This window comes from Neltuma alba, unplaced genomic scaffold, assembly GCF_004799145.2.
Source record: "Neltuma alba isolate B1F8T4 unplaced genomic scaffold, ASM479914v2 tig00011288_pilon, whole genome shotgun sequence".
NCBI classification, from domain to species: domain Eukaryota; kingdom Viridiplantae; phylum Streptophyta; class Magnoliopsida; order Fabales; family Fabaceae; genus Neltuma; species Neltuma alba.
The window spans coordinates 13,524-33,423 of record NW_021635997.1 but is presented as its reverse complement, the minus strand read 5'-3'; the positions used below and the strand labels follow the sequence as shown (position 1 = coordinate 33,423).

The window sequence follows — 19,900 nt, the reverse complement described above, 5'->3', positions numbered from 1 at the left end:
CTCACGAGGCTTGAGAAGTGATAGATAATGAGAGGGATAGTTTTATGCTTCATCTGTTAGTTATACATACATACGTATTCTGCAAATTATATTCTCTCCAATCTAAATATATTGGGAGAAGGGTTTATTTTAATACTAAATATAATATTTCAACTTCAAGTTACTTTATATTCCAAATTTATAAGTTTTTTTTCTAAACTCTCCCAATTAATAGTGTATGTTAAGTGGGTTTTTTATTTTTTGAATGCAAATGGTTAAAAGACAAAAATAATTAATTTTCACTAATATTTTTTTAAATTTTTAAAAATTAGCTATCTAATGCTTTTTTTAAACCAGATTCCTGTTGAAAAGAATTCTGCTGTACTACAAAAGATCACCTCTTACCAACAGAGGATTTAAACTTTAAATTTGGCATGTTTTAAGATATTAACCAATTTAATCTAAGAGAGTATTTAGTAACCAAAAAATACTTTTTAAAAATATTTTGTTCATAAATAGAGACAAATTTTGTCACATATTTACTTCATATATCATAAAAGTATTTTTAAAATTATAGTTTTATTTCTAACTAAAGATCTTCTAAATCCTGGCTTGGTTGATTTATGCAATGTAGTTTAGTGGGAAACAAAACAAGGGTGGAGAGGGAGAGAACCCAGAGAAGAGGTCGTGTCGACGTGTCGTTCCGCTTAGACGTTAAGAAAGGGCAGCCGGGCTTACGTGGCAAGCAAAGGCGATGCCTCCTCAGATCTTTCGTGTCATCACAAGGAACCTTCCAACGGTCTCATTCTGCATCCACAGCCTTCCCAGTTCCTTCATTCACCTTGCTCGTTTCCTTCTAATCCAACCCAAAACTGTCTTCCTAAAGCGCTTTGCTTCACCTGCTCACTATTCTTTATTCTATTCATTATTCCATTTACATCTCATATTTATTTATTCATTCTCATTCTAATCTCACACACCCCAAAACCCATTGCGTCATTTCCTCGCTTTCCCCCTGATTTCCTTTTGATTTCTATTCCAAATCCAATGTATAATCCTCTTCCTCCTCAATATTCTCTCTTCTTTTATCTCTCGCCCCACATTCTTCGGATTCCTCTTTCCTGCATGAAGTTTCTATTCTCAATATCAAGTTAATAGTAGGATTCTCATCAGAAAGTCTTTTTTGTTTTTTCTGTTTTAGTTTCTGTGTGATCGTGTAAGGGCTTGGTTTCTTCTCTATTCCATGGCTGTTTCTCAAGTGCCTGAAAGTGTAGGCACCACCGCCACTGCAACTACTACTACTACTACTTCTGCCTCCGTTCACAGCGATTTGGATCTCAATCTTGCTTCTCTTCGTCGAAGGCCCCTGTCCGGGTCTTCTGTTAGGCCTGAGGCTTCTGAAGCTGAGAGTTCTGCTGAGGATGTTCTCAGAGATTCTGGCTCCAATTATTCCAAGGCCGGCGCCGAAGATGGCAATCAGAAGTTGGAAGGTCCCAATGTGATCAGCCAGAAGGTTCCAGAGCAGCTCCCTGATGTTTCCGCCCTGAAGTTTGCTTATCGTCCTTCGGTTCCGGCTCATCGCAGAATCAAGGAAAGCCCTCTCAGCTCCGACAAAATTTTCAGACAGGTTGCTGCAGTGAAATTCTCTCCAGCTTAACGAATTGGCTCTTTTTCTTGATGCTTTTATGAACAAGTTGTTTTTTCTGGCTCGGCAGAATTTTACTAAATAATCTACGAATTGCAGAGTCACGCGGGCCTTTTCAACCTCTGTATTGTAGTGCTTGTTGCGGTGAACAGTCGACTCATCATTGAGAATTTAATGAAGGTTTGCCTATTCCATTTACTCCTTCTATTCATTCTGAGCAATTTACATTTCCCGTTCTGCAGAAGTATCTCTGAATTTTGACAGCTCACTTTTGTCTTTCTTATTTATTTATTTTCATGTTTCAGTATGGTTGGTTGATTAAGTATGACTTTTGGTTTAGCTCAAGATCATTGAGAGACTGGCCACTCTTCATGTGTGGGTAATGCCTTCGATTAATTCCTTGATGATTTTTAGGACGTTCGAGAATCCTTGTTTGGATTAGTCATTTGATGTTATATACCTTTAACAGCGCTTCCTTTGCAGCCTCTCCCTTGCAATATTTCCTGTTGCTGCCTTTGCAGTGGAAAAATTGGCGCAAAAGAAGTATATACCTGATCCAGTAGGTGATTTTTCCTTGCTTTTTTTTTTTTAAATAATTAGAAGTGATTTCGCTGTCCTTTGCCTTCTTCGTCTGTTTGAACCGATAAATGTTTTATGGTTTAATGCTTTTCGGGAACACAGCTTTCCAACTTACATGTTTGGGAACATTGACCGGAATATCTCAGGTTGTTGTTTTACTACATGTAACCGGTACGTCAGCTGCAGTGTTATACCCGGTTTTAGTAATCCTCAGGTTGGTATGATTCTTCCCTGGAGACTAAAATTCATTTGGAGGTTCATATTACACCGTCATTTTATGTTACTGGTAACACCATTGTATGTCCATTTGGGAAGATTTTGCTTCCAGGGTACGAGTTCCAGTTGCTCAAAGTGTAACAAATAAAGAACTCTAACGTAATCTAGTATGATCCTTACAGTATTTAAGGAGGGATTTAAAGCCCTTTTGCAAACCATAGTTTGATGTTTTGGAGTATAATCCTTTTTCCTCATCGACTTAGCTTAATCAGTGAGGAAAAATTTAAACAAACATTCCTAACGAGTGTCATCCATTACAGGCAAACCGATCATTTATGACAAGCAAAAGAAAATAAAAAAGTTTCAGAATCAGCGAATAAGAATTTTGATTGATCATAGACATTGAATAGACAATCTTTTAGACTATTTTGAAACTATATAATCGAATCGGTAGAACCCCTTTACCCCCTCCTTCCAGGGGCATCAGGGCCGGAAGGATTGAAGGAATGCCAGAAGCAAACGATTCTGTTGCACTGTGTAAGCAAGCAGACATCTAATTGGTCCACTGTAAGTATGCAAGTGTAACTTTTGCAGGCCATTAACCAGCCATGAGATGTCTTTTTTGGGTATTACAGTTAGGAGTTTATTTAGGTTTTGCCTAGACTAAGTCCTTTTCACGGGTGATGTGGATAGTGCACTTACCCTTGTCTGCCTGATGCGTTTAGGATTTTACTACTAGAAGAATTGAATCCTGCTTTATAGGGAGAGATACTGTCTCCTCTGACCCCCTCAACGGACAGCGTCGGTGGAAGTGAATTTGTCTAATTGATGAATAAAATAACTAATCTGATGGGAATACCTGGCCATTCCCTAGATAGGTATAGTGTGAAGATATTTTTAATGATCTGTGGTCCTTTTTTGCAGGAGTGATTCTGCTTTTTTATCAGGCATTGTATTGATGCTTTTGGCTTGCATCGTCTGGTTAAAACTGGTGTCTTATGCTCACACCAACTATGATATGAGAGCAATGGCTAGATCAATTGAAAAGGTTACTTACTTCCCCCTTCATTCGTTCTTACAGCAAAGTAATATTATGCAATAATTCCTTCTGACAATGATAAATTACTGTTTTTTTGAAACCCCTCCCCCCCCCCCCCCAAAAAAAAATCATTGTACTCAATATTCTTCTGTCGTACAGGGAGAAGCACTACCCAATACTTTGAATATAGAGTGCCAATTCAACGTGAGCTTGAAGAGCTTGGCATACTTCATGGTTGCTCCTACATTATGTTACCAGGTGGTGGAACTTCTTAGCAATTTATCTATTTACTTTTTTAATGCAGAATGTTCTACATTTTCAAGTATTTTTTTCATCCTAATGGATAAAAGGCTGTTATATAATTTATTTAGAGCTGCCAAATTTTTATCTGGGATGTTTTGTTAGAGTTGATGTCAGAAGTGATACAGGAAGGATTTATGATCTTGTCCTAGGAAATTAGTTGATGTGTTTTTTTTAATTGTAAACTGAGAGGCGTCGCCCATCTATCCATTTTATGGTCCATGCAAAGACTAATCTTTAATCGCACTGCAAGGCCATGTGGTTCTGGTCCCAAGGAATCTTTCTAGGGCTCAAACTTAGATTATTTTAGTTTGCTGCATTAGTAATTACCTAGCTGGAATTTATTGAAAGCCTCTTGCTTGGCTTCAATGAATGCTCACTTGGGGAAGTATTTTTACCGCTTCTCCTGTATTTTATCTCCACCGTTTAACCCTTGTTCTTATTTTGACATGCCTTCAAAAAGCTGGATAGTTTTTACCGTCAATCATTGTGCTAGGAATTTGATAACAGGGCTTTAAAATTCACACTCGAGCATCAATCGTGCCCTCCATTCATGGAAAACTATGCTCACTTCCTTATTGCATTTTACTATTTTCAAGCATATATGCTGTTGGTTATATATCCCTTAATCATTACTTTGATTTTCTGGTGCCCTTCAGAAGTCATGGATTCACCGTTATTTTATTGTTTGGTCATATATGAGAGCTGCATTTTGTGTGACGTTTGTCATTCATCAACAGGAAAGGGACGAAACTGTATTTTCTTTTAGCATTGAATTGCAGTCTTCATTACAGTTTGTTATCTCAGTTTGTTTTGTGATTCATCTAAGTTCTAAACAGTAACATGTTCAATCTACTCGAGTTGCTTGTGCCTATGTAAATGCTGCTATGATTTGTTTGAATTTGCCTGAATAATTTTTTCCTGAGTATAATTCTGAATCTCCATCATTAACTTGTTTAATGCATTCTCTTTTGTCAACTTGATGATATAGCCAAGCTATCCCCGCACACCGTATGTTCGAAAAGGTTGGGTGTTTCGTCAGCTTATTAAGCTGATAGTATTTACTGGAGTTATGGGATTTATCATAGAACAAGTAAGCAGCATTTATTCAACTATTAAATGTTCTTGTGTACCTCTTATATATTCCTCGAATTATCTTCTTTGTACATGTTAATATATTCTGACGTCTATTTGATAATTTGTTTTTGCAGTATATTAATCCTATCGTCCAAAATTCAGAACATCCTTTGAAGGGAAACCTCCTATATGCCCTCGAAAGAGTCCTCAAGCTTTCTGTTCCTAATTTATATGTGTGGCTCTGCATGTTCTACTGCTTTTTTCACCTTTGGTGTGTGTTACATCCCTCATCTGTCTTTCAGCTTGGCATGTCTATATACAGATAAATAATTTCCTTCTAATGATATCCCCTATGAACCACTGCAATGTTGATGGGAATTTCTAGTTAGTTTTAATACGTGTACTCGTGGTGATTATTGTCATCTAAAAGACATGACTTTCAAGATGTATAATGAATTGTGTGTTCTTTTTGTTGCTTTGCCCATGGTTACGTTCAGGGAGTTTTTGACAAAAATACAGAGGAACCAGAGGGCAAAGTATTGATGAAACTGTTTGTTTTGCTGCGGGGGATAGTCCATCTCCAATTATTAAATTTGAAAGCACAGCTTTGACATTTTAGATATGATTTATTTTTGGAATGGTCTATGCTTAGATGCAGTACTGCAATGTAGGCTCAATATACTTGCTGAGCTTCTTCGGTTTGGTGATCGTGAGTTTTATAAAGACTGGTGGAATGCAAAAACTGTCGAAGAGGTAGTTGTTTGTTCTGGCATATTTCTGGGTTGTTTATTTAAAATATTTTCATGAACCGAATTTCTGACCCTTTTTGTCCCTGTTGGTTGCGTTTATGCTGCTGATGTCATCAGTACTGGAGAATGTGGAACATGGTATGTCTACCTATTCAGACTTTATTTAGGCGACGAAGTTTGTTGAGTTGATTTTTATTTTCGCTTCGGTCATTTGCTTTGGTTCTCATCTTTTTGCTCGGTTCCAATTCTTTATGTTTACTTATTTTGAACTTCGAAGTTTTTGTGCACAGCATAATTTGTTGATGTGGTATAAGGTTTGATCTCGTTGAAATTCCTCAAAATTTTTAAAATCATTGTTTGAATTTTGTCTACTTTCATGGTAGTTCCTGGTGTAGTAGTGTAAACATAGTGATCTTTTTAGGAGACGCACCTTAATTGAGTCCTTGAATGTGTTGATATATCAATTATTAAAACAATGTTATGTTGTTTGTATTGAAAAAAAAAAAAAAAACAATGTTATGTTGCTTTGTGAGTTGGAGAAGCATGGAAATTCTACTTTGCGATTCAAGTTGTAAGACCCCAATGAAGAGAGAACTTACTACAGTATTACACTTTATATGAACAGATTCTATGGTGTACAACCAACTATAATGCAAGTGTTTTACTAATATGAATTTCATATAACTTCTACGAAAGTAAACCAGAATAATATATGATGCTAGGTATTTTGGGCCCAAATAGATGTCTGATGAAATATGTATGGTTGGCTTGAGTTTTACCACAACCCTAACAATTCTAGAACTTTATTGGAGAATGTTTGTGCAGTTTACAAGTGTTGTTTTAATTCATCACTGTATGGCTGAGTTGATTCTTTCCCATCGCAGCCTGTGCACAAATGGATGGTCCGCCACTTATATTTTCCATGCTTAAGGAATGGTATACCCAAGGTACTTGAGCAATCAAGAATCTCCTTCTCACTAGTCAAGCACATTGCTTGTCTTATCATCTGCCAGTGTTCATCACTTCTATAGCTATCTTTTATCTTTTATAGCTTGTCTTTTCCTTTTGGTTGGGTGAGGGTGGTGGAACATTGAAGACTGCAGTTGTTGGAAGGAACTCCTTTCTCTTCCTTCAATTGCACAATTAACTTTATTTATATCTTCATTGAAAGAGAGGATGATGAACATTTTGAAAAAAGAAAATGTGTTGCATTTTACCTATAACAGACTTAAATAGGAGGCACGTTACGTGCTAATTTAATGATACTAAACAAATCAATTAAAAATAAAGCAAACTGCAAAGATATGACATCTGATAAATCATAATTGACACGTATGGTTATTTGCTATTGCCACCTGTTTTCCCCCATGATATTGGGAAGGTGATGAATCCAACTCCTGAATTATATTGTTTATTCATATAACATCCTGATAGGAGTGTAGGGCTTACAGGGTTAGCTACAGGATCAGCAAAAGGAAGAAGAAAATAAAGACTAAGCCGAGGTTCCTATGCATTTGATAGGCATAGGCTCTCCAATGGAAATTCTCTCACAATCCTGTTACCTTCCTCTGGCCCTGCTGTGCCTTTGACTATATCCCAAATTCTGTCTCTTCTAACGGCCAGAGGTATGACAGTTCCTCATTCGCCTTGTGAAGTCTCACTTGGACCGTCCTCTTTCTTCTTCCTACTTCTCCTAGTATGAGCCAGCAAATGCCAGTCTCTTGCCTTCTGAAGTCTCATTTGGACCCTCCTCTTTCTTCTTCCTACTTCTCCTAGTATGAGCCAGCAAATGCCAGTCTCTTGCCTTCTTCAAACTCCTATAATGTGTCTGCAATTGAGGCCCCAAGTCCATCCCCATCAGAAGGAAGGTGGTTGATCCAAAGATATGAAAAAGAAAGGAAACTGATATGAGCTTCCCCAAACCCAGTCACGATGGCGTCACTAGTTTCTCTTTATTTCTGATTGCCCCCTTTGCATACATGGCTTTCCTTTATATATGGAAAAATAGATAATTGTACTACATTACAGTTGGTACCTTTGATAATCGAGTCACTTATTAAAGCACTTTTGGCTGCTATTGACATTTCATGTGGGCATCTCTCAGAAACTCAACTTAGGAATGGTGCTACCGTCATAAAATTGAAAAACCCTCTGGAAGATAGGTTCATATATTAAATTGCAATCTCATAGTAACAAGCATCATTACGCCATATGGTTATTAGAAAACCCTGTGTTAATTTTCTACCAAAAAAAAAAAGAAGAAAAAAAGCCTGTGTTAATTGTACTCATGCAGCGAGAGCAAGGACTGGATTTACTTGGGAAAGCTTGGGAGCTTGTGGGTGCATGAGCGCATATGCAAAATGACACATATTTCATCATCTTCATTCTTGTTTATTTAGTTCTATGTTTTGGTTGATCCATTGGATTGTTCTTTGCAAAATCAAATGTGTTTTGTTGGTTCTTTGGTGGAGGTCTTTAAAATTGAGAGTCAGTAGTCAAAGTTAGCCTCTGTTCGTAATTTCAAGTATTGACTCTCACATGCTCAACATGCATATGCATATGCATGCTTCTAGACTCACATGATTAAAAAAGCTTAGGAGAGGTACCGAGTTAATTTATAACTTATCTGTCTTTTCTTTCTCTGTTTTCAGCTCTGTTATGAATATTAAACTGAGTTCTTTTTTGTTGGCTGATATTTGGATTTATGTTAAACATTGAAATGTTGCTGTTCTAGATTACCTTGTAATTTTTTAATTTCATTATTCTGTACAGGGTGTTGCTATTTTAATCGCCTTCCTGGTATCAGCTGTGTTCCATGAGGTGTGTGGCTCATCCTATATCAGCCCGTTTCCCTCTTATTACATTATCAAATGTGATGGTTGTGTGGGTGCTTCATAAAAAGTTGGCTAGAGCTTGTTTAACTTCACCCCTGGTGTTTTCTTCTATCCATTTCGGCATTTCCTTTGACAGGATTTGGTCGAGTGGATTAAAAAGTTAAAAATATAAAGTTGCACTCATAGGTCGCCAATGACTTTAGCCTGTTAGGCATCATCATAGAACCATCCGCAAATATCAAATGGCCTTAAGAACTAAGCCTAGACTAGTCTAAACCAAGTACCTGAAAGCCTGTTGCTTGGTTTATGACATGTCATACAGGTGTTAAATCTGTCCCAGATGGATTCTGACAAGGCAATCTGCTATCTTCAAAATTTTTTATATATTATAGCATTATCAATTTGAGTTTAGAATGCAAAAAAGGGGGTCTGGCAAAATTTAATGTGGTGGTCTAATATTATGACAAATTATCTGGTAAAAAAATCCAGGTTTTCATGTCAGGAACCACTTCTCATAGTGTATTCGTAATGTTGACTTATTTTCGTGCACTTGTGACCATATTTGATGAAGCCTGCCACTAGTTAATTTGGTTCCTATCAATTGAAGTACTTAAGCGAATATGATTAACTTGATATTTTTACTTTTCAAGGACAACTGACTTTAACTTTATTCATGCTTTCTGTTCCATGTGAATGCAGCTGTGCATTGCCGTTCCTTGCCATATCTTTAAGTTGTGGGCTTTTATTGGAATTATGTTTCAGGTGTAAAACCATTCTTCTCTCTCCCCCCCCCCCCACTGCAACCATTAGAGTTTAAGGTCTCATTTGATATAAAGCATTGAAAATGATAAGATAAGAATTGGGATTGAGATTGAAAAAATACGTTAAAATAGTATTTAATATGAAATATTACTTGCTACTAGGATTGGGCAAACCCATATAGGTGGGATTGAAAAATACCCCTTCCTTCTATGGTAATATCCAATCCCAGCTGCATGGGTTTGCTCATTCCCAAGTAATATAAGCAATGGTTTGCTCATTCCCAGGTAGTATAAGCAATGATTCATATTAAACACTTTTTTTAATGGGTTTTATCAATCTCAATCTCAATCCCAATCCTCACCTCTTATTCTTAATATTTTGTACCAAACATGACCTAAGTGCCCTATTGCAATAATTCACAAGATTATCTAGACCAAGAAAACAAGATGCAGTAATTGGTAGTTCTCCAGTTTTGAATTTTATCCTAAGCTTTTATTGTTGGTAATTCAAAATCTGTGATGAAGTTTTGGTTGTTTTGGTTCACTTAAAATAATAATCATGATTGTGCTGCTGCTTTTCTAGGTTCCGTTGGTCTTGATTACAAATTACCTTCAAAACAAATTCAGAAGCTCAATGGTATGCCTCGTAAATATTCTATGTGATCATTTTATTCTACCAAGTATTATGTCATTAGTTGTCATGAGACTGGCTTAGGTGGTAAGAGTAGGATGAGATCTAAATAATAATCATTCAAACCCTCCTAATTTAACCCCAAAAAAAGTGTTACTTCATATTCTGAAAGTGATTTATTTTCTTCTTGCCAGGTTGGGAATATGATTTTTTGGTTCATATTCAGTATTCTTGGCCAACCTATGTGTGTATTGCTATACTACCATGACTTGATGAATCGGAAGAAGAAAGTCAACCAAGCTAGCATTTCATCGTCAACCATGCAAGGGGACGAGTTTCTTTGAACTGCTGTAGATACGTCGCTACCCAATTTTTCTTTTTCTACGGGAAATGTTTTCTGCCTTGATAGTTGGTCCCATGGGCTGAGCATCTCCAAGTCCCAATTTCTTGATGTTGTTCCAAGGCAATCCATGTACAATGATAAATGCTGATGTTGTAGTGAAACTGGCTTCTTTTAATAGCTATCACGAAGTTGTAAATGGTTTTGGGTTAGACACTCGTGATCTGGAGATGCCTCCCAAATGTGTCGCGTCCACGTAGTGTTGAATAAAACTTCTGGAATTTTGATGCTAGGCCGCTCGCAGTTCTCTTTAAACGAGTTGCATGGAGAATAGTGTTTCATGCACGCTATTGATTTTGTTTACTATCGTCGCTTTGCATCGAGATTATTTTTAGATCAGATGAAGATTGCCTTGAGATTATTCACAATTTGAAGTTATGAACATTGCGTCAGGAACTTCTCTTTTCGGTGATATAGTTGTCTGGAATTTTTTTTTTTGGCCTTTCTAAATTATAAAGCCTTCTAATAAACTTGTGTGAAATTAGAGACGGGAGGCGGAAGCAAACATCAGGGGGGAGCAACTTATATTCTCCTGCTTGTCTTATTCCTAGTCCGGGTGCATCGTTGTTGTTTTTTTTTTTTGGGGGGGGGGGGGGGGGGGGGGGGAATTCGGCAAGTATTAACTCTAAAATTTTTAACCACCATATTCAATTTTTAATACAAGAGTTTAGCATATAATTAGATAATTAATTTGTGGATATTAAAAAATTAGTCAAATTATTTAAAACAAATGTCTAGGTACCTGGAAATCAAATTATTCTTCAAGTGTCAAAGTTTAAATATCTAAGATCTATTATACATGAGGATAATAAAATTGATAGAGACTGTTTCTCAAAGAATTCAAGCGGGTTGGTTAAAGTGGAGGAAAGCTATCAGAGTTATTTGTGATAAGAAGGTACCTGAGAAACTTAAAGAAAAAATTTATCTAACTCCTATAAGACCAATTATATTGTATGGTAGTGAATATTGGGCGATCAAGGAAAAACAAGAGCATAAAGTTGGGATAGCAGAAATGAGAATGTTGAGATGAATATGTGGTCATCCAAGAAAAGATAAGGTTTGAAATAAAAATATCATAGCAAGAGTAGGTGTAGCGTCTATCGAAAAGAAAATAGTTGAACATCGCTCGAGGCGGTTAGCCCATGTGCAAAGAAGGCCATTTGAAGCATCGGTGAGAATGGTAAATTAGACAGTTTGGAGTCCTATAAAAAAGAGCAGATGAAGATAGAGAAGAATACTCAATGAAGTCATTGAACAAGACCTCTTAGTTAACAACATATCTAAGGACTTAGTTGTTGATAGAGCACAATGATATTGTGCGATTCACGTAGTCATCCCACCTAATGAGATAAGGCTTATTGTTGTATTTTAAACAAATAGTCTTAATTTTCCTAAACCATTTTTTCCTTTATGTGTATTGGAAGTTGAAACTACTTTTTAATTAGGAGTTTTGTTAATGTGTATAATTAATAGGGATATTTTAAGCAAGTAATTATAAATTTGAATAGCAAAGTGAATTAAAATTTTATATTTAAAATCAAAGTGAACTCTTTATTTAACTCTTATATTTGAGACCGAAAATAAGGATGGAAATAGGTTAGGCGAGGTTTTAGTCAAATAGGTCTGAGCTTGTAATAGAAGCTTAAAGCTTGAGTCCATATATATGTTTTTTTTTTTTCTTATGCTCAAGTCTCAGCTTTTAAAAGGCCTAGTCAGGCCTAAAATCTTTTTAAAGGTTTACTTAAATTAAAATATAGGCCTTTATTAGATCTTGAAGACCTTAACCAGGTTTTGAGTAGGTTTAAAGACTTGCACCTTGTAAACTTCCACGATATTATAAAATAATTTTTTTTATTACCAGCAAAGAAAACTTAGTTCATATAATTTAATAAATCCAAACAAAAATTAATTCAAAGAGTTATTATTTGAAATCTAAATTATAGAAAATGATCTCACTACTAATACTCTGTAAAAAGAACACAAAAATACTATATAGTCAAATTTTTAAAAAAAAGAATATCCATGCAATGACGTCGATAGCCTACAGTCATTTAAAAAAGGATTGCAACTATGTAAGTTTGCGGGGCAAGTCTGAATGGAGGTCAAGTCTCCACATTCATCACCATTTTCAGGAGGGGAAGTTTGCGGTTGTGCAGAATTAATTTTGCTTGCCAACAATCATTAAAAAAACAAACATTCATGTAAGGAAATATCTATTAAAAAGAAAATCACAGAAAGGAAAGAGCGAAGAATGAAAAAAGACAGTCTGGAAGAATGGAGGAACGCGGTCTGGGTCGTGAAGAAAAATGGAAAGCCAAGGAAAGATAGTGGTGACGGCTAGGTTTCAACAGAAGACACTGAATATTTTAGAATGAAGAGGGTGTCAAAATCTTAGGGTATTACAATAGGCAACTAATTATACTTTTAAACTATAATATAAGAATAAAAAATATAATTACAATATATATAATACAAAAATAATTATATATATTTTACTGCCTGAACAGGCCAGGCCTTAACAAAATAGGCCTGGCCTTTTTACACATTTATGCTTTTGAATAGGCCTTAGCCTACCCTGACAGGCTTGTTCAGCTCTAACTAGGCCACACTATAAACCGCCTGATAGAGACCTAACTTATTTTCATCCTTAGGTGAAAGCCGTATATTGTTACTTGAGCTACTTCGTACCCTTGCCTATGCCCTATTGAGCACAAGCACTTTATAAATAACCTATTAAGAATCCATTTAGAATAACTTATAAATAACTTATAATTTACAAAATACAAAATAAATATATAAAAAGAATTTTATTTCAACTTACGTAAAACGTACTTATAAGTAATTTCAAATACTAATCCAAACATGCCCTTAGTGATGGTTTGAATTGACCAATTTAAATACTTATAATCATGTTTCGTGTAAACCAAGATAAACTCTTCATATACCTTGTATTCTACAAATCATGATTGAAAAACTACTTATAAACCATTCTAAACAAGCTATAACTAAATTGACACAAATTGAAGGGAAGACGGTATTGCTTAAAGTAATCACCGTGGATTATAATATTTAACTGCAACCAAGTTAAGGCAAGAGTAATTTAGTTATGACTTTCCGGTGAACATAAATTTCTCCGTTCCATAAGATATGCACCAGGAAAACGGGTAATGGGAAATCTCCTTAACTTCACTACTCAATGAAACAAGCGCAGCCTACAAATATTCTTCAAAATAAAAGGCACCACAGATTAAAGACTTCGGCAGCGAAATGTGCACATGTGACTTCCAAATTGGGAGATAACATCCACAAGACATCCACAACCTCCAACTGCCATGACCTGAGACATAAATGCACCAATCAAGTCGAGATTGAATCAAGAATGTACATCAACTAAAAGTATTAATAACAAAAGAAGAATTCAAATCAAGACAATACCCCTGATGGATGTAAGGAGATAGAAAAAGATGATGGAGGCGCGCATTGTATTTGCGAAAGGATCGCACCATTCATGTCAAATCGATTAAGTAGATGACCTGCACCAACTGCCAATATCTGACATGGATATGCAAACATTAACAGACTAAGTATTGGATAATATGTATAAATACAACACAATGAAAGCTTTCCAATACCATATCATAACCAAGTAAACCGCTATTCAGTCCTCGGAAAAAAATTCATCAGTCCTAACATTCTGAAGAAAGCATATAAATTCAATTCTATAATCAGTTTTGTTAACCTGTTAACAGGGTCGTCCAAGTGGAGACGATATTCTTTGTATTGTCAAGCAGCTAGACATGTTAACATTCACGTCAGCTTTCAATGTTCCAAAGTGAAGAAAGTTTATTCATACGAGTAACCATGTCAACACGAAGACAACATAACTTGCCGTTTTTTATCCCTTTATCCCAAAGTCAATACGCCATTATTTTTCTACTGTCAAGTATCTAGATGTGTTGCTGATTATTCACGTCCGCCATGCCAAAGAAATTTAATCCACAAGAGCAACTATATTAACAAACTCGCTGCAGAAGTGAATAAATATAATTTTCAGAAGGTTTGGAGTGATTTAAAGGTAATTATCTTTCAAGGGTTTAATCTATGGAATGAGAATATTTCAGGGACCAAATGCTACATTAACTCTTCAAAAATCTTGTCTCCAACGTAAGCCCATAAAACCAAATTATTGGGACGGTATTTAAAACACCTCAAGAGATAAAGCAATAATCTACTCACTTGATTGTTGTCAAATAACATGTCCTGTACAGAAGAACCCGTTGAAGTCTTTGATATGCATTCTGAAGCAGGCAGATTCCAGAGCGATATACTCCGACCATAGCTACAAGCCTGTAATTGGTGACAATATACAATAGTCCCTCAAAATACTCCTAACATCGATAAACTATCATAAGATATGTTAATATTTAAATTCAGGAGACTGCGTTTTACAACGTATGTGTGCATTGCACTAATTTTCCTGACGCCTACAGAAAAAAGACACCTATGAAGTGTAATCATTACTAATATGATACATTCGCTTCAAGAAATAGGAAATTATTAGCAAAGAGAATTATTTTTCTACTAAAAAAGTGAAATAATGTTTTATTATCAGAAATTACTGTTATTTTTGTCTTAAGGATAAATATTTGATGGTTGAAGCCAATAATAAGCTATTATGTGCACTACTATTCTGGTTTCCAAAAATAAATTGTTGACAAAAAAATTCTTAATCATCTTCGCGGTAGCTACCGTATTGTCCTAAGTCAGCAAACGCATTTCTCTTACCAGAACATCACGTAGAAAATATACATATACATACACGTCTACCCTATATATAAAGGAAGGGAGGGAAGGCGCATGAAGGTAATTATAAAATAATAGATACGTTCTTACCAACCAGCTCTCACTTGCATCTAAAGCGACAGAACTAATCCATGAAACAAATCCTTTTGACTTCAAATCTTTTGCAGGATCAATCACTTTGATACACTTTCCACTTTTGCAATCTAGTGAACACAGTACATGAGCCACAAAAATAAAAGGATACTATAAGGAAGCCGCACAAAATGTAATTGGTATACATCGATTTATCATGTTACTTTTCTGTTACAATTACTGACACAACGAAATAAATAATACCCCAGATTCGTGCAGTCCCATCCTCTGAACCTGTTATAATCTGAAGATTGTTCAGAAGGAACCCACAGTTAGACATGTTAGAGACCACAACTTTTGGTGAAATATATTAAATTTCTCATGTTACAAGTACAATAGATAAGATACCAACAAAGTAGTTATTATCTTTTGATAAATGAGCTATTAGCCTATTAGCAAAAAAGAAAGGATATTTTTTATTAGCTTGAGTTTGCAAAACACCTGTCATATATTTTCTACCAGAAGTACATAAGACTTCAGATTCTACAACTAAGTGACGTCCCCTAATCAGTGTACGGACTAGAAACAATACTTCTCAAACCATCTATAAGGACTTCAACAAAACAGTTTCATAGTCTATACCCTATACTACTTCCTTTCCTAATTTCCTCGTTGATAGCCTTCTATATGGTACTTATAACTGTTAGTCCATTTCTATCGCATTATTAATTTATATATATTAACAGAAAAGAATGAAGCATGGTGAACTCTTAAAAAATCAAGCGATATCACTCCCAAAATTAATTGATATAAAGAGTTAATGAAAAGAAATTATCACTGTCAAGTAAAAAGTTAAAAATGTCTGCACCTGACTGGCTGAGTTTCGGGCAACTAAACAATGCAAGTAGTCCGAGTGCCCCTTGAAAACAGTTTTCACTTTACCAGTTGCCTACAAACATCAACACATATCACTCTAATGTCAACATATAAAATCAAAATATCCCAGGAAAGAATACAACAAATTTTAGTCAATATATACTAAATATTCACCTTAAACAGATACATACCACATCCCAACAATATGCACAAGAATCACCAGAAGCAGAGAAAACAGATCCTCCCTAAAATTAGACAAGAAAATAGATACTAACTCAATAATTGAAGAACAAACAAAATACTCTGACATATTTTCAAAAAGGGGGAAAACAAATATAAAACCTTGGTGTCAACAGCAATAGCATTATTCTCAGGAATAGGCGAAAGAGCACCCCAAGGACCTCTGAAACGACAACAATAAAATGATATTTGGTATTGGAAGAGAACGAAGATGGGAAACATAGCAATCCAGAATTGACGCTGGGAATATAGAAAAAATTGGTCAATGAGATAACAAGAACTAGAGGAACAGAGATTTGACTGAGTTTAATACTATTTGATAAACCATGAATAATCTGAGCACGCCTAATTGCAAACAAAGATTCCTTTTTGTCCGGAGAAAATGATTCAAAAACAACATTGAAATTATATAGGAAAAATCAGAATAGTAGAAGGAAATAAGAGAAATTCAGGGCAGTGTAAAGAAAGGAGGGAGAGTAGAAACTTGGTAACGCTATTCAAATCTCAACTAATGCATGAGAAATCCAAACACATAGCGATCACTATGTTAGAAACTATAACAAAAGCTATTCATGGTTCACGGTTCTTCAATTTATAGCTTAAGTGTTTGAATTTAGATGGTCATTGACACGGTATCAAAGCCTCTAAATAGGAGGCCAGAAGTTTGACTTTCAAATGCCTTCACGTAGTAGCTTAAGATTTTGAGCAGAAATGAGGCTTCAAAGGTGACACCTTAAATTGCTAAAAATCCAGCGTGTGTGTAAATTACTGAATAACCTCAAATTACTAATAGATACCAAAACACAGCGTTCTTTCAATTCCTTCAAATATATGTACCCATACTCAAAACTCATTTGTATATCCTATTCCCATTCCACTTCCCTCCCCAATATCTGTTACCTGCATCACTTTCAGAAATATTTGGTACAGTGAATTGAACAATAATGCTAGACTGGTATTAGAGCTGTGAAGTGACTACAGGAAGAAGACTCGGTTCATCACTAATATACTTAAAAAAAAAAAATCAAATTAAGGAGGACGAGATTTCTCTACTTCTACAACAATGTAATCAAAATAAATCAACAACACACTAACATATAAAATAATTTTTACATAGCAACCCATGCTATTCACAAATCATAACAATACAACTTATTTCTCGAAGTCTAAATAATGCAGGGGAAAACATGTCTAGTTACAAATCATATGGTTTAAGCATACATGTTCTGCTAACTCACTTGTGCTGAGGATTCACTAGGTCAAGTAAAGGCTTGATGTCACTTCCTGCAAAAATGTGGGATGGCATGTGTAGGACATTAAGGAAGCTCCATTATAAAAGAAAATTGGGCAAAAGGATGGTGACATAGAAGAAGAAAATAAAATTGACCTATCAAATCTGATACCCACTGTGAGATTAAAAAAAAAAAAAAAAGACCAATGAAGATGCTGGAGAAAGAGACAAGACTAGCATCAAATGTTGCAGAGTAAATGAACATATCGCGTCTAGCTTCATGAATGTCAAAATAAGAATCCACAATCAATCATTTTGAGGTAAATTCACACGCTGAACTCTGTCCCTTAACAAAGACATGTGCAAGCCTAACCTCAGGGCATGTAATTCTTAACCACCAATCAGTTTGGCTTGAATTTATTTCCATAGTCTCCTGTGTTACTTATTTTGTTTCAAGCTTATAGAAAAACATGTAAGTGAATAGACCACGTGAACAACTTTATGGCTCCTAGTTTCACAATTTTTAAATTCTTTACTGAACAGATGCCAACAAACAAAAGTATAAAGGGTAAAGAAAAAGAAACAATAACTGTATAATCAACTGGTCAGGCTAATTCAAAGTTTAACTGCAACAATAAGATTTATTACCAAGCAAAGATGATGAATCCTTTGATCCAGCAAGCTCCTTCCATCTCCATCCCCGAATCCGACCATCATCGCCACAACTGCATGACAAAGCCACTGTCACGGGGTATGCCAAATGGTAAACAATCTCATATCACAGTCCATGAAAGCACATACAAGCATTTCAACATACATGAGTTACAAGTTCACTAATACACATTAATATCAATTTGCTTTCTTCAATAATGAGAAAATTGAGACACAGAGTTGTACACAAATAACACACACACACACACACTTATTTCTTTAATTTTAAAAATCCTCAGGATTTTTTTTTCTTTTGCCTCTTTTAAATAATGCGAGGAGATGAGTTAGAGCACTAGATCTTCAATTCACAAGCCACCACCCAGCATTTCTTAATTCTAAGATAAAGTCATATGCTGAACCACCAACAAAACAGGAAATGTTTCTCATTGTATAGGAGAATAAGCTTTTCTTTTTCTACATGAGCACAATCAAAGAAAAATAAGTACATTCATAAATGACCTGCTTCTAAACTTGACATCATAAGGTGTATCGTATGGAGGTGGAAAGTTATTAAGGAGTGTAAGAGAGCCATGGAATGAATTCAAACCTCAATAACAGAGAATCTTCATCATCCCCGTAAAACTCGACATCATAAGCAGGTCCATCGTGCCCTTGAAAGAAGCAAGTTGGTTCAGCAAACAATCTAGGCCAATTGCATCATACGCGAAAACAAACTTCACCAATAAGAACCAAACTCTTAATGTGTCATAAGCAACTATAGGGATTTATACTTACTTTTGTGTCTTTATGTTGGTAAAACCAAACGGCTGCAACATATTAAAAGAAAGTGAAAATGAGAGACCCGACTTCCGCAATTTTTTTCCTAAAAAACAAGAATTAAAAAAAAACAAAAAAAAAACAAAATGAATAGATAACAGAGTAAAAGAGAGCAAGACTGACGAGATTGGAAATGCAAGAAGGGATAGAATAGGAGGCAATGGATCCGTCACTGGACGCAACAACGAGGACATCCGGGTTAGGGTTTCGTGTGGGAGCCCAAGCGGTTCTAAAGACAGTTCCGGTTTCAATCTCCCTCTCCTTCAATATGCTTTCCCTGTAGGCATTTTCGTCCCAGTGGGTGGCGTCTCCGGGCATTGCTGCAGCTCAGGCTTAGTGAAGGAACTCCAGCGTTTTCAGTAAACTGGTGCTCCTGCAATAATTAACGCTCATGCTAAAATGGAAACAATTAATAATTTGGTCACAATAATTTATTCGAGGTCCTGAACGCGCATTTTTTTTAATACAGATTTTTTTTACCAGCTGAATTCAGAATTCAGTAATGAGCGAAAAATAATTGGAAGTTGGATGCTCATTACACACACCTGTATATCTCTATATATAAACACACACACACAAACGCAAGCAATAGTTTTCGGGGAAAATGACCAAAAAAAAATTAAAAACTAGTAAATGCTAAATAAGAAATATTAATAAAAATTTGTTATTATTTACAAATACAGTATTACTAACACCAAATAAAGATTCGTTACCAACCTGATCTGTGATTTAATGATTTCCTTTTTTTTTTTGTCATTTTCTCTAGTATGACACTGGATTGTTAATTAATTAACTATTTTTGAGTTTGATGTGTAATTATGGTTTAAGGATGAACATTAATTTATTTAGATTTGAATATTATGTTATGAAATTAAAAGTATATTAGTTCAATTATTATTGGTTTAGTTATGCGTTGGCTTTTTACAAAAGTGATTGAACCAATAGCCGGCTAATTTAGTGTGTGTTCTAATTTTTAACCA

At 35.4% G+C, this 19,900-nt stretch overlaps 2 protein-coding genes across 4 annotated transcripts; one reads left to right on the top strand and one right to left on the bottom strand.

The window, feature by feature from the left end:
• Positions 1-980: 980 nt before the first annotated feature.
• LOC114711287 (diacylglycerol O-acyltransferase 1A-like) lies at positions 981-10,442 on the top strand. 3 transcript variants are annotated; one of them, XM_028895662.1, is made up of 17 exons: positions 981-1,028; positions 1,181-1,606; positions 1,724-1,804; positions 1,930-2,003; positions 2,108-2,183; positions 2,350-2,417; positions 3,344-3,467; positions 3,618-3,716; positions 4,750-4,851; positions 4,970-5,106; positions 5,507-5,588; positions 5,702-5,722; positions 6,469-6,531; positions 8,357-8,404; positions 9,118-9,180; positions 9,763-9,816; positions 10,005-10,442. In XM_028895662.1, exons 2-17 carry the CDS (start codon positions 1,223-1,225, stop codon positions 10,152-10,154), a joined length of 1,626 nt encoding a protein of 541 aa, XP_028751495.1. In that variant the 5' UTR covers positions 981-1,028; positions 1,181-1,222; the 3' UTR covers positions 10,155-10,442. The 3 variants fall into 3 exon arrangements, 1 of the variants encoding a protein (XP_028751495.1); XR_003737134.1 differs by lacking the exons at positions 981-1,028; positions 9,118-9,180; positions 9,763-9,816; positions 10,005-10,442 and adding an exon at positions 7,036-7,528 and having other exon boundaries at positions 1,047-1,606; positions 8,357-8,383; XR_003737133.1 differs by lacking the exons at positions 981-1,028; positions 9,118-9,180; positions 9,763-9,816; positions 10,005-10,442 and adding an exon at positions 7,027-7,528 and having other exon boundaries at positions 1,047-1,606; positions 8,357-8,383.
• A 2,788-nt stretch (positions 10,443-13,230) lies between these two features.
• On the bottom strand, positions 13,231-19,281 carry LOC114711289 (THO complex subunit 6-like). Its single transcript, XM_028895663.1, has 13 exons — positions 19,044-19,281; positions 18,879-18,910; positions 18,691-18,786; positions 18,081-18,157; positions 17,440-17,485; positions 16,304-16,364; positions 16,153-16,206; positions 15,954-16,034; positions 15,350-15,389; positions 15,104-15,216; positions 14,447-14,557; positions 13,646-13,762; positions 13,231-13,547 (listed from the first exon to the last, which is right to left on the bottom strand). Exons 1-13 carry the CDS (start codon positions 19,236-19,238, stop codon positions 13,458-13,460), a joined length of 1,113 nt encoding a protein of 370 aa, XP_028751496.1. The 5' UTR covers positions 19,239-19,281; the 3' UTR covers positions 13,231-13,457.
• Between the last annotated feature and the right edge of the window lie 619 nt (positions 19,282-19,900).

What these genes read in the sequence shown, in the direction of transcription:
- LOC114711287 (XM_028895662.1), top strand. Translation starts at nt 1,223, where the DNA reads ATGGCTGTTTCTCAAGTGCCTGAAAGTGTAGGCACCACCGCCACTGCA. An exon ending in CCGGTTTTAGTAATCCTCAG is followed by an intron (nt 2,418 to 3,343) that starts GTTGGTATGATT and finishes CCTTTTTTGCAG; the next exon opens with GAGTGATTCTGCTTTTTTAT. An exon ending in TGGGATTTATCATAGAACAA is followed by an intron (nt 4,852 to 4,969) that starts GTAAGCAGCATT and finishes TTGTTTTTGCAG; the next exon opens with TATATTAATCCTATCGTCCA.
- LOC114711289 (XM_028895663.1), bottom strand. Translation starts at nt 19,238, where the DNA reads ATGCCCGGAGACGCCACCCACTGGGACGAAAATGCCTACAGGGAAAGC. An exon ending in ATGCAAGTGAGAGCTGGTTG is followed by an intron (nt 14,558 to 15,103) that starts GTAAGAACGTAT and finishes CACCAATTACAG; the next exon opens with GCTTGTAGCTATGGTCGGAG. An exon ending in TCTCCTTACATCCATCAGGG is followed by an intron (nt 13,548 to 13,645) that starts GTATTGTCTTGA and finishes TTTATGTCTCAG; the next exon opens with GTCATGGCAGTTGGAGGTTG.